This window comes from Mauremys reevesii, linkage group 7 (assembly GCF_016161935.1).
Source record: "Mauremys reevesii isolate NIE-2019 linkage group 7, ASM1616193v1, whole genome shotgun sequence".
NCBI lineage: Eukaryota > Metazoa > Chordata > Testudines > Geoemydidae > Mauremys > Mauremys reevesii.
In genome coordinates, this window is record NC_052629.1 from 122959628 (window position 1) to 122973474 (window position 13847).

At 42.4% G+C, this 13847-nt stretch overlaps 1 protein-coding gene and 1 long non-coding RNA gene across 42 annotated transcripts in view; both read left to right on the top strand.

Annotated features, from left to right (window-relative positions):
* The window catches only part of FHIT (fragile histidine triad diadenosine triphosphatase), a 997853-nt gene that overhangs the window by 378152 nt on the left and 605854 nt on the right, over positions 1 to 13847 (top strand). For all 41 annotated transcript variants that reach the window (XM_039481728.1, XM_039481723.1, XM_039481722.1 and 38 more), the window contains one exon: positions 11092 to 11216. In XM_039481728.1, coding sequence (XP_039337662.1) covers positions 11114 to 11216 — 103 coding nt within the window. In that variant the 5' untranslated portion in view covers positions 11092 to 11113. The remainder of the gene's footprint in view (positions 1 to 11091; positions 11217 to 13847) is intronic.
* LOC120368949 overlaps positions 11282 to 13847 on the top strand; it is a 279418-nt gene continuing 276852 nt past the window's right edge. Inside the window, exon 1 of the long non-coding RNA XR_005582860.1 lies at positions 11282 to 11313. This is a non-coding gene — a long non-coding RNA (uncharacterized LOC120368949). The remainder of the gene's footprint in view (positions 11314 to 13847) is intronic.

Genomic DNA, 13847 nt, shown 5'->3' on the forward strand with positions numbered 1-13847 from the left:
CAAGTCTGAGTACAATTGGCTTGCTTAGCTAGTCAAACTTTGAGATTTTTCACGCACAGACCTACACAATGGAGGTGCAGAGGTCACCACTAAAAGGCAAGTATTATTCAACAGGTACTTAACTCACTGTGGCATCTGAACTACAACATTATTCCCTATACTGTGAGTAGGCGATACCTTTGGTGTCTCAGGTACTGTGGTGCAAGAGTTGTTTGTAAGTTTGGACTTTTACTGGTGACCATTGTAATACTGTGTGATAGTGATGGGGACATGGGCCCAAGCTACTGGGCTAGGTAACATGGGTTGGTTTTGGTACAACTGCTTTTGGATTCCTAGGGCACCGCAGGACTTTAGGTAGAGGGCCTAAAATCCTTTTATGGTAATAAAAGGCACAAAACGCCCTTTTCTTTTTAAGTGGGCAAAGCTTTTAAGCTTTGGTTTGTTAGATGGGAGACTCTTTAGCTGGGGACTGTAACAGAGAGGCTTGCCCTTGGGCTGGAGAGCCTGGGGCTAAGCTAGCCCTGATTACAGGATGAGCCCCACCTGAGAGGAATCAGGAGATTCCCAGTACAAAAGGCAGCAGGGAGCTGCCAACAGACCTGACAGTAAACTGGGGAGATGCTCAGGAAACAGGAGCCTGAGAATCAGTAGAAAGTTTGAAGAAGCAGCTGCAGAGAGCAACAATGACTCCTACACAGCCATTGAACTGTGACCCAGCTTTGGGGCAGAGAAAGGACTGGAACCTCCCCCTCCCCCACTAAGGGGAGAGACACACCGAACTGGGTTGGGTCCTGGAGGGCTAGTGTGTCCCTGCAGACTCACTAATTTGGACCCAGGTGGGGAGTATTTTAACTTTCCTTTGGGCTATGGGGAGTTAAGGGAGTCATGTGAAGGAGAAAAGAGGAGTGGGGCACTGCAGAGGTACCCCCGGCCATGAGGCACTAAGCAGCCACAGTGCTACAGGGACCTTGTTCTGAGGTAGGAAAAAATGAAGGGATGCAATTAGACCTTGCCCCATTGTGTGAGCAGAGCCAGAGGGTGTTGCTATGTATAGAACACTTTTTTCCCCCCCTAGTGTGTTTACAGATGCTTTAATCAGAAATAACAAAATCGTTCCTGCTGATAGGAGCAAGGCCAAACATTGTGATGTGCTCAGGTTAAACAGCTGTATGCTGAATTGTATAGACGCCATTCTTATAATAGATCCATAGAAAAAGAAGAGAAACAGATGCTAAAACATCATGGAGTGGCAGAGAAAAGCAGGAGACTGCTCACAGAGTTGCTTTCGTTCATTATGCATTATTACTCGGAAATGGCGGAGAATGCAGAGTTATTTTGAGTAGAAATGTCACTTTCCACATAATCAAACCCTTTTGGGGGGAGCGCCAAAAACATATTTGAAGGAAACAGTTTTGCAGGATAAAAGGCAAAACTGTGCAATGTAGAAAAGTCATGGAAAAAAAAATCTGAATCTGAATTTATCCATAAAAAAGTTTGTGGAACACTTATTATTTTCTTTCCTTAGATACAGTGTGTCACACCAATTGTCTACATTTTTGAAGGTCTTAGGAAACAAGTTTATATTTGCCACTGTATAGCTGCAGGGCGGGAAGGAGGGTGGTGGTGGGTAGTTTGGTTTTTAAGTGAAGGCGCTGAGAAAAATGTTCATTGTTTGTTTATCCTTATTTTTCCACTTAAAATGCTTTGTACATTTTTATAATTAAAATTAGTAGGGGTTTCCTGAATTCCCTAAGTAGCAAGCAGGTGGATATTTAGTACTCTAAAATGACAAATTTGTGACCAATTTACGAATTCTCTCATGAAAGAATAATTGTTTCTGCAGTATATAACCATGTTAGCCCTGAGAGATTATAGAATCAGTCTTAATTATTTTGCACATATGTGCTTAGTGGTCTGTTTTACAACATCTTATGTTATATCCTTATAATCTTACTTGTACTTACCTGTAGTGTTGTCAGAGTAATGCCTCATGAGGACTTGAGAATATTTAGGATTGTGAAGTGAAGCTGAACATGTTTTTAAGATCTCAAGGGGCAGCTCTCTGACAACACTTTAGGTAAGCCGAAGTAACCTTACAAAAATGACACACCTCTGCTTTTTGCTTTTTTAGATTATCATTTTTAAAAACCTCTTACTTGCTTCCCCATTGCCAAGAACCAGCGGCATGGGATGTCAGTGGCTAAGGAAACACACTGAGATCTCAGCAGTGATGACTCAGGCTGTTCATCCTTATGAGGTTGACTGCTAGAGTCAATTTACAGTGTGAGGGTTCTTTAACACAAGCTTCTATCAGATCTGCATAGACATTAAAGATGCTCTGGTGCTTTTTGTTCAAAGCATCTCCTCCCTGTAATGTCAGGCAATGGCTCTGGGACCTACCTGTGCTTCCATTAAAAAACAAACAAACACACACACAAAGCCTGGATGGATGGATTTTGCTCTTGGCTTCAATGGAAGCAGGATCCACATGGCTGTTGCTCTTCCAACTCGGACAAGTATTTTGGGATCAGTCATGGCCCCTTTAAGAAGAATCTAGAACCAGTCTGTCCCCAGCTTCCTTCTGAAGGCTCACTTAGGGGTAATGGACTGTCCCAGGTGTCTACTTAAAGTTGAATGGGTAAAGGAGCACCTGGACCTAATCAAAGGGTAACCTGAGCTTAGTTAGGGAATGCATGCCCCAGGACACAGGAAGCTCCCGAGAAGAGGTGCTGCTGAGAGAGCTGATCAGGAGAGTTCACTGGAGCAAGGACCCTGTGCTGCTGGGGATGGGGAACCCTCTGGAGAGCCCACCAGAGCAGGGAACCAAGAAGTGCTCCTAGGGATAGGAGGTTCCTGAAGAGAGAGCTGCAGAAAGCTGGCATCCAGGAAGGCCTGGTCTCCAGAAATGGATTTCGCAAACAGTGGGAGGAAGCCCAGCCTGCCGGGGACTGTGTGCCACCCCAGGGAAAAGCTGCAGTTGACTGATCTCCATGGACCCCTGGCTCTGGAGAAGGATTCTACCCAGGTAGCGGCAAGAGACCTGGCTCCGGGGGCAGAGACCCGAGTTGGGAGAGTCTTTCTGGTAAAGGGCCTGGACAGAGGCAACCAGTAGACTCAGATGGGAACAGATAATCTAGGATTTACTCTGTCTCCCAGCTAAGATGCTGGGGTAAAGGTTGCTTATGCTGTGTGTTGGCCTTTTCTGTTAATAAATGAGCCCTCCAAGGAGGGGCAGTGAGCACTCCTTAGTACTTAAAGGTCTGCTTGGGCTTGTCTATCTTGGGTGAGGGGAAACCGAAGCAGGACTCACCTGAAATGCCATGCCTGACCACTAGGGAGCAGGCCAGGACAGCCTGCATTATAACAAGATCTCGTAGAACAACATTTTCTATAGAAATGTAAGAGGTAAATCCTGGCTCCTTTAAAGTCAATGGGGCCAGGAATTCTCCCAAGATACGGTATCATTGTTAGTACAGGACACCTTACTCATTCAAACTTAGTATTTAAATGATCAGTCAATCTCACATTGTGATTGGTGAACTTCCTTTACTGTTCTATAATAGGTACAAAAATAATTCACAAATATCCCGTTCATCCCATTTATACTTAACTAGCTTATTGGACATCTTAAATGGTTTTCTGTTTTCTGAAAAAGCATTTGGCCTCAAGCATGTGTTTTGTACAAACAGCTCTAAGGACTTTATTTCTAACCAAACAGAGAATTAAAAAAAGGAACAAGGTCTAATTTCAGACAACTCCTCAAATAATTTTGTGAGTAGGGAAAATAAAATCCTGTAAGGAAATGATAATGGCAAATCCAAGAGTTTGCTTTTTGGAAAGATTACCAAATCACAACATATATTTTAAAGTTGATCATAGATGCCTATGGCAAAAAAATTTATAGTGCAGTTTGGTACATCTGCATTTGTACATTTGGTACATTGGTGGGCTGTAATGTAAAACCCTAACTAAAGGTTTTTCAGTTTGAAGAAAAAAAAAAGTTTTGCGGGTTTGAGACCTCTTGTTGCTGTAAAATTGGTGCACTGGCTAAGCTTGCTCTTATTAACCTGGCTATATTCTATGCCCTCCACCTCCCCCACCTTCAAATACAGAAACAGAAACTGAAGGGGACTTAATTAGCAAGATGAAATCAGCATTGTAATTGGTATGTGTGTCTCAAGTGCAGTATGAAGGAGAGTAAATCTACTTCTCATTAGAACAGTCGGAAGAGTAACCCTGTTAAATTGAGCCACAATGTTTTCTTATTAAGAATGGCTTTCTTTCTACATCTAACTTTATCATGCTATTTTCTTCCCTAGTGCTAGAGGAGTACTATTTATAAAGAAGAAACATCTTGCACCTAATTAAGTTTGTTACTTTTGTAACTGGCAGTGACCTCATTACATGACAACTTGAAAATCTCCAAGAGGAGCAGACAGACTGAGTGAGCAGGTTCCAATAGTGGGGAAGCCTGGTTCACACTAGACCTGTCTGTCCGCTATCTGCATGCATCCCCATGTACTGGATAAATTTCTTCTAGTTTACAACTCCTTCAAGCACTTAGCAGGTAGAATTCAGATGAGTGAAAACCTACCATTTTGGCAGCAGTTACCTGCTTCAGTGCACTCTGGATTATTCTAGCCGTGCGGCATCATGTTATTGAGCAGTCACGACATTTTAAATTCCACCCATGCCACATTTCCTTAATGTACTTTTTTAGCTTTACAGTAGGTTATGAGCACAGAAGACTATGCATTGCACTAACATACTGAAAAACATAACAAAAACCTACCGAAAAACACAACCCTTTCTCCCAGGAGAATTTAAAAAAGACAGCTTAAATGAAGCGTGAGGGTGACTACAGAGCATTCTTTGTTTAAAGAAAGTTCTAATAATCCCTTGTCCTCCCCATCACTTACTTACACAAGAGACAGGAGCAAGACAGATCCACTAGTACACAGAGAAAACAATACAATCTATACATTTGGTAAAAATCCATGTTAAAGTTGTTGTGTCAGAAGGAATCCAGATAGAAATGAATTTATAATAATGATATTATGAAACTGAACGTAATATACCTGAAGCGTGAAGCCAGAAGACTTCAAGGTGTTCTGGACAGTGAACCTAACTGTGATATCTCAGCTGAGGGCCCAATGTTATATGTACACCTGAGATGTACTTTATCAGAGCTCACAACTAGCAGCGGCAGGACTATTGCTTTATAATAATCAGGTAGTAGTTAGTCTTCCGGAATTGGCAAATGACATAACAAATAACATGAAGTGGTGGTGTCTCAAGAATCAGGACATCTCAGGATGGGAATATCTTAAGTACGTGAGAGTGTGCATGGCACACTTGTCTTTAATTAATCCCAAATCTAGTTCTTTAAAACCCACACCACTGAAAAAATGTTTCTTGGGGGAGGGTGATAGAAGGGGAGGGCATGGCACAGGCTGCACAAATAGTTGCACAAATTGCTTTCTAGTACCATAGTTTATATGAGCAAAGAAAAGAAGCCTTGTAAGTTTGTGCCAGATGCTAGAAGAAAACGGAGGATCCAACCTCTTTCGGTGGTGACACTGTATCTGTTTATTTCAGTCACTGTATTGAGTTTGTTAAGCGGGGATCTCCTCAGTACAGATGAAAGTTCTTTTATAAAGTTGCCCTAAAGGACAGTGAGCTTCCATTCAGTATGATCACTGCATAGAAACTGAGCCCTCACAACACACAGTTCACATTTAATACGAACACACAGATTGTGGCCAGCATCTGTGTGTGTGCATATTGTGGCAAGTGGTATAAGGAGCTCCCTTCCTGCACACACACACCCCTCCCATGCCCCGTGCAGTGGTGCTGGGATCTCAGGTGCTGCTTACTCCTGCTGACCCAGTGGACATGTGCTGCCTGCAGTAAGACAGAGGTGGCTGTGGCCAGGGCCCACCCTCCAGCAGCAAGGGGAGCTGCCCATGCACAGAAGCAGGAGGAGGGGAAGCATCCTGCACCCCTCCTAGCTGCTGTGCTAGTGCGTACTGTGCGGGAGCCTCTGGAAGAAATTCTAGCTGAGTAAAGACAGAATTCCTTCTCAGGATGCTGTCTGCCACCCAGCTGGTCCATGCTCCTACTGTGCACCTGGGCACCAAGGGTTCCCATCCGGCAAGGTGCTGCACACCCTCAGTTCCTGTTGCAATCAGTACCTTGCAGGCTCAAGGCTCAAAAGGGACAATCTAGTCCAGAATTTAATCAAGATGGACTTCAAAAGCACCAAACAGCGTCCTACCTATGTTGTTATGAATGGTTAAGTCCATCTGATTCGCTGTGTTTAGATCTTTAGAAAGCATTGTGCCAGCAGCTTTCTTGTAAAATTTTTGACTGGCTAGACACTGTTCAGCTTTCCTCCCCTTTCGGTATTTAACCTTGCCTGTCCCATATCCAGCTCCTGCAGTGATGTTTTAATTTGTGCAGAACTTCTCCATCTTTGGAGATGCCAGTGCACAGAATTGATGTAAACTGTGTGAATCATGAAGCCCTTAAAAACAAGGTCAACCTTGGCTCTTGCTGCTCTTAATATTCATTTCCTTTTGCAACTTGAAGAATTTCACAGCGTACACTCTGGAGTGGGATTTGATTATTTTTCACAGTGAGTCTCAAAGCCACCATTAGACAGGCAAGGTCCACAAGCACTAAGGCCCGTAGTAATTCAGCGAGATAGTTAGAATAAAAAAGCACTAGGTCATCAGTTTCTAGCTTCCCTGGAGTTTCCGTTATTTGAGCAGGGGATCCGGGCTTTATTTCCAGGGTCATCCACCTTACACTTTATTATCTCTGACTATGGCAGCAAACCTAGCCTCCTGTTCTCCTGGTGCGTTGCCTGAATCCCAGGCTCTCTGCTTCTTTAATTCTATTTTAGAGGCTTCAGCTTGTTTTTTAAATCAACAGCAATAAGTGGATCTTGCAGATTGTTCAGAGTTTTGACATTCTGGTTTAGTTACTGCTGTTTTGATTCCGTGCTGCTCGTATGAGAAGTGGGTATTGCAGAACACAACCTGCCACCTTCACCTTCTGTGCCACAGGGCTTTTTGAATGATTCCTTTGACAGACACAAGGACATGCTATTTCCTCTGTCCCTTCTTTTCCCTCGCTTATTTGTTCACTCACCTCATATTTCATGTCTTTGAGATTGTATGCTCATCAGGGCTGGGAGCTCTGCAGCCTCTGGCACAGCGGGGCTCCAAGCTGATTGAGGCCACTCTGCTTCTGAAATATAAATGATAGATAAAAAGAAAAGTGCTTTTGCAGGGCTGGGTGTGGGGAGGCATTTGTTTTGTCCTTGGCTGCTCTTGCAAGGCCATGTTAGAAGATGCCTGGATTTAAAGATTGATTTAAAATAAATGTGAGGTCATGAGCCATGCCTGGAGAGTGACGGAGGGCACTCATGGGCTTACCCCTACACTTGGAGCCAGCTCACGCAGGCAAACTCACGCTAGTTGTCATCAAGCTAGCAGGCTAAGAAGAGTGGTTTAGACATGGTAGCATGGGCTAGCCATGCCAAGTGGATACCCACAGGGCTGGGCAGCTTTGTCCTCATGGTGGCTAGCCTGTACCGCCGCTCCTGATGCCCATGCTACCGCAGCTACACCACTGTTTTTAGCTAGCGTGAGTATTCCTGTGCAATCTGGGAATCACACTCCCAGCTACGTGTGCAGATGTAACCATAGGGTAAGGGCAGCATGCTAGCGATAAGACAAGAGAAAGGGGAGGGTACACCCTAGCCTGGAAGGGGCATAAAGAATGGGACGGGGAGTGGAAGGAAATGAGCGCAGAGATTCGTGCGAGGGAGGCAGTTGTTCAGAGCCTTCAGCATGATAATCAGAGATGTTTGAACTTGATGAGATGGCAAGAGGAAGTGAACGCAGGTTGAGGAGTCAAAGGCTGGAGTGATGTGCTCAGAATGACAGGAGAGGGAAATGGCATTGAGCGACGCTATCTCGCAGAGGCAGGAGAGGAGTGAAAGGACCTGCAGGAGTCCAAAGAGGCAGTACTCAACTCTACTTGTGCTGTTAGTTGTCATCTGCTTTGTAATGTGCACGCAAGGAAACTTTGCATCTTTACCATTTACAAATAGCAATAGTTTGATAAATTGGTGTTTGCTGCTTAGGCTACAGATGGTTTTCCTCCTTTCTGGCAACATAGGTCTATGTTTAAATCTATTTAACTCAATCTCTGTGGTATGATACGTATTTCTAAGAACAGCCCATTTCTCTGACCTTATAGAGGATCGCAGTTCACCTGGCCTTCCTTCCCCCACACAGTAGATTCCACCATGCTGCCTGAATCGCATCAGAGCCTGTATGAAGAAGGTGAATGAGTGTTGACATTATAAACTTTTAGGGGATAAAATTTGTATGCACTTTGAATTAATAAGGATGAAATCTGGTGAATGTGGTTATAGCCTTGGTGCACTTCTATTTGCCCCAGACCTGGTACACTTTGCTTAACACTTTTTTTTTTAACCCAACATTTTTAAACAATAGAAAGTGTTAAAATTAAGGGTTTTGATTTTTTCAGAAGTGCTGAGCACCCACAATTTTCAAGGTGGTAGGGGGGAACAGAGGATGTTTAGTACCTTGTAGTAGATATTTATCTGTTAGGGTATTAGCCTAAATTTTCACCTACTGTTTTGTGCCAGGAAAAGATAGAATCTGTGTGCACAGATTGGTTAGCTAGATGTTAGACTGCCAAATTTCTCTGAATTGTTGTTTGTGAACACAAATGGTCATGCTTGTAAAATGGTAGGTACAAATTTACAGGATGGGTTAATGAAAACAAATCTAAATAAGACCCTAAATTGAAGCAAGTCATAGCTCTCATGAATTCATTCTGTCTTATTGTTATGTTGGTCTGTCTAAGACAATTGATGAGAAATCCATGATTCTGCAACAGAAAACAGTAGTGGCAGAGTATCTGTGGGGGTTGTCTATTCACCTTTCTGACATTTGCTAAGTTAAGCAATATGGACCAGATCCTCAGCTGGTGTAAATTGGCGTAGCTTCACTGAAGTCAGTTGAGGGATCTGGCCCTATTTAAAAGAGGAGCCTGTTTCTTCTGGACACTGCTTCCAGCTGTCAGTAATCTGGAAGTGGAGAAAGCACTTTTGGTGGTACATACTGGTGCCAGGTGCAAGGAAATGTGTGGTGCATTTGATTCTTTAGCCAGTGAAAACTTAGGTAACAGTTCCATCACCAGATAGCAGTTTTGCTTATTCCATACCTGTCTTTGGCAGGTTCTGCCTCTTTTTGTGAGAAATGTTTCTTCCAATAAATAAAGCAGACTCTATCTCTGGTTGTAGTACCTAAAAGTAAGTGTTTGTGTGTGTGTGTGTGTGTTAATAAGGATGATAAACACTCACAATAAAAATACAAATAACAATTGCTGCTGGCAGCTAGGGAAGAAGAGGCGTTTTACTGGGTGAAGGCCATAACAATACTTATGTTCCCTGACGTGATCCCAGCAACAACAAAAAAGGCATTCCCATCTGTTAAGCAAAGCTTCTAGTAGCTAAACAGAGCCTTAATGTTATATCTGGCCAAGTTTTGGTTTTAATATGAATGCAAGAAGAGACAAATCTTCTAGGACATTGAATTTGACACACAGCTACTGGAAAGGGGCACCAGATGTTAAAGCTTGAAGTTTGAGGATCCTGTAGCCCTCTCTCCCACCTTCTATATTCCATGGGCTATAGATTTGAGAAAAGGACTAAACCAATAGTTACAGAGACCTACCAGGATACTCTCTAGTGTATCTGGATGTGTATTACCTGAAAATATAATCACCGGTTGTGTTAATATTTCCTACATGAAATTGCTATGGTTATTGCTCTGATGTCATATTATAGTGCTTGGGATTTGTTTTAAATATTGTGTCACAAGGTATGGCTCACATAATGTATTCCTTGCCCAGGCCCTTTATTACTTCATGTTTTACCCCGTAGCTACTCTATTAACTCTGATTGGATAAAATACCTAGAAATCCCACCCAAACTTGGAGTCATAGACGGAAGCCTCCCAGGGCTGTGTGAGTTAGTCTGCATCACCTGGGGTGTAAGTTCTAATGAGCACCAGCATGTCACACACTAACTGACCTGTGTGGGCCCTGCTAGTGTGCACTAAAAGTTCTCTAGTGCGCATTAATATATTCCCATTTCAAACAGTACTATGCTATGTGCACTAGGGATCTTTTAGTCCACATGATCCAGTTCATGCATGTCACATTTCTACACAGTAGAATTTACAACCCAGCTGGTGCGGACTTAGGTACTATGTAAACAAGCCCTAAGAAGAAACGCTGATGGCAGATTAGAGTAAATGGAAGTGAGTGTCTGTTAGTCCTACTGGCTGAATACCAACACCAATCCTGCAAAATCTTGCAGATTCCTCTCACATTTTTTCTTTAGATTTTCTTTCCATCTGCCATCAGAGGTTGGACTAAGTGTAAATAGTTATTTTTTTTATTACTTCATTCTGGCTATATTTGTTCTACTGAGTAACTTCTGCTTTTTCTGATCTGGAATATATTATTACTCTGTTCTATTAATCATTGTATGTATTAACATGAATTGTGATTCAAGGTTCAGCGAGATACTGTTTATGCTTTCCCAAGCTTATTCTGTACAAATAAATGAACCCTATGAAAAATGGACAGAAATATTGTCAACACTCAGTCCTGTCTTCTGGAGCTGTGCCGAGCTCATGATACACAACTGGTTAAAAATGGAAATTAACAATAATAATCAGTAAATTTGGAACATCGAACAGCCGTTTCCAGACAGAGAATAGTATGTTTATGGAAATCTTGATGAGATAGAGAACACAAAAGTCCTTTGGTAACCAAATAGATGCCAAATGGGGCCGGGGGACAGGGATGGGGGGAAGTGCTAAAAGTGCAAGGAGCCTTGGTGAGCCAAATGGGCTTCACTCATTTCCCACCCGACCCTCCCACACACACTCCTCCTCCCAAATTGTTACGATCTTATTCATATGATCACTCTGTATATATTGTGGATGCCCCCATCATCTCCATTATTGTCTCTGATAGATCCTGAGTATTGGGATTGATCATGTCGTTCCGATTTGGACAACACCTCATCAAGCCCTCGTTTGTGTTTCTGAAGACCGAACTGTCCTTCGCGCTTGTAAACAGGAAGCCAGTGGTCCCTGGGCGTATCCTTTTCATAAAAGCTTCTGAAGTGAACACTCATGGGCTGTAGATACTCAGTCTCCTAAGGAGAAGGAGAACTCCGCTCACTCTGAAGATCAGGTAAGATGTTACTCATATTTATTCTGAAACCAGTCAGTGGGATGTAATATGCTTGATCAGTGTTGCAGAACTTCTGAAAATGGTTGCTTAGCAACTGTGACCTTAGAGGTGAATTTTCTACTGACCTTTTCACCACTGAAGATGTATAAATAAACAGGTGCTTCTAAAAGGATTTTTAAGTCTATGAGGTACTTCTGTTTACATTTCATATTATGCTGAAAAAAACAGGCTATTTCCTTGTTAATGCTGCCACGTATTTTTAGATGTAAGTAAATGCTCTTCAGAGATGTAAGTAAATGCTTTTCAGAGCAATTTCAATGTGTTTTCTTGGAGTTAAATGTACCGTATTTGTCAAATGGTGGTACAAGTTGTTCAGATGACTATTTTAAAGACAGGTCACTTTAAAGCAAAATTTACTTGCTTCTGTGACTCTGTGTAGAAATGGACTAAGCAAACCACCTGTTTAATCAGATACATTTCCTGACAAAAAATTAGACCCATCGTTGAAAACAAGACCCATCTATCTATTCAAATACGTAGTAGGAATTGTGGTGGTGTATCACAGACTCTGGAAGTTCCCTTGAGCCTGCTCCTGCTAAGTGCCTCTACTCTGGGGCCCCCATAGGAGGCAGTCGGCCATCTGTGCCTGGCCCTGTGTTTGTGTGTAACTCCCACTAATTTCAGTGGAAGTCCAGGGTAGGATTTTCAAAAGTGTTCAGTGTGGGTCTGGTCTTCTCCCATGGAATTCAATAGTCAAAGCCATATGGGGGAAGAGTTAGGCAGTGCTTTGCATTTTTTAAAATCCCATCTAAGTGTAAATATTGGGTGGAGTATAGACACACAAATCAACTTTTTGAATTGTCAAAAGTATTCCAGTCCTGTTTGGGGGGTTTGATGGCATTCTTACAATCACTGATTTTCATCAAAAGCTTTCTGTCCCTCCTGTATTACTTCTTACTAAGCAGAAGATACAAAATCCCCTGTGCACAGCTCCCTTTCAAATAACCGTCCTAATATGCCTTTTTTGAGTGCCAGGTATTTGTTACAGAATTGAGATCTTTGGTTAAGATTTTATGCCAAAAATATTACAAAGTTAGGTCAGTTTAACTACATTTCTCAGGGCTGTGAAAAATGTCATGCCCAATGAGTCGACCTAAGCCCTGGTGTAGAGACGGAGAGGTGGATTTATTACAGTGACAGAAGAACATCTTCCATCACTGTAATAACTATCTACACTACAGCAGTGAAGCTGCAGCATTTCTAGTGTAGACATACCCTTAGAAGAGTTTATAAAAATGTCACGTCCCTAAGTGACCAGTGTATAAGCTATTTTTAAAGTATTGAATGAGAAGTTGAGTTTTTGAAACAATCTGTTCTATTTGGTTCCGGGGAGGTGGGCGGGCACAAGCCCGCCCATGGCTAAAGGATCCTCCCCCAGCCTATAGGGAGGATCCACAGAGCCCGAAAACACATAGCCCCAAAATGGGGGACAATGGAAAAAATAACCAGGCTGGGTGTGAAGGTCTAAGGGCCAAAATATGGAACCCACAGGGGACACTGAGCAGAGAACCCCGGACAGCACCCACTGCTGCTTGAAGGTGTCAGTGGAGCCAGCTGATGTCGCCCAGAGGAACTCTGCCCAGATATGTGAATGGAGGGAGAATTGGAAATAGTCCCCACAGTCACAGAGGCCCTCTCAGCCAACATCGTCTCCCTGGTGTTCTAGATGGCCACCTCAGCCATCGCTAGGAGGAAGTTGAACAGGAGGTCCTGTGAGTTTGTGGGGCCACGGATAGGGTGTGCGTATATAAGGAGGTGGGGGGAGAAGTGCAGCCAAAAACGTAAAAGGTGGTCCAGGAGGAACCAGAAAAGGGGCTGTAACGATCTGTTGTTAGGTCTATTGCACTCTACGTACCCTGTATCTGATTCATTTAATCCTATTTTCAGTCCTATTTTCAAAGCAATCAAATGAAAATATTATCGATACAATCACTCTTGGAGACTTGGATCTTGCAAGTACCTAGACAATACAATACTGTATGGAATATCCAGGTCTGATTGTAATTAAAATTTATAGCTACTGTATGTGGAAGTTTTAAAACAATTAATGACTTTGTCAATTAGTACATTGAATGGGTAAATTTGATTGTTAAATATAAAAAGGTGCTTCAGATGGAAATGTTTGTTTTTAAAGTTTTGTTGGGAGCAAGGAGTAAAGGTTTAAGGAGCCTATAAAACTTAATTATTACAAGCTTCTTTCCTTCTTCAGTAATTAAAGGTCTATAAACTTTAGCTTTATAGTTACTGCTCTCGTTTGATAAATACATTTACGTGCACAGGTTTAGTTTTGTTGTCCCATAATGAGTTTTGCAGCACATTTGATACTGGCACATTGTTTTAATAGCTCATGTGGTGTAATGTATAATGTGGTCTTTGTTTTCAGTTGAACAAATGTTCGGATAATAAAAACAAAAACCCAGCCCTTTCTCTCCCTCATTATAATAAGAACAAAATGGAAAAGATCATGATGCTAA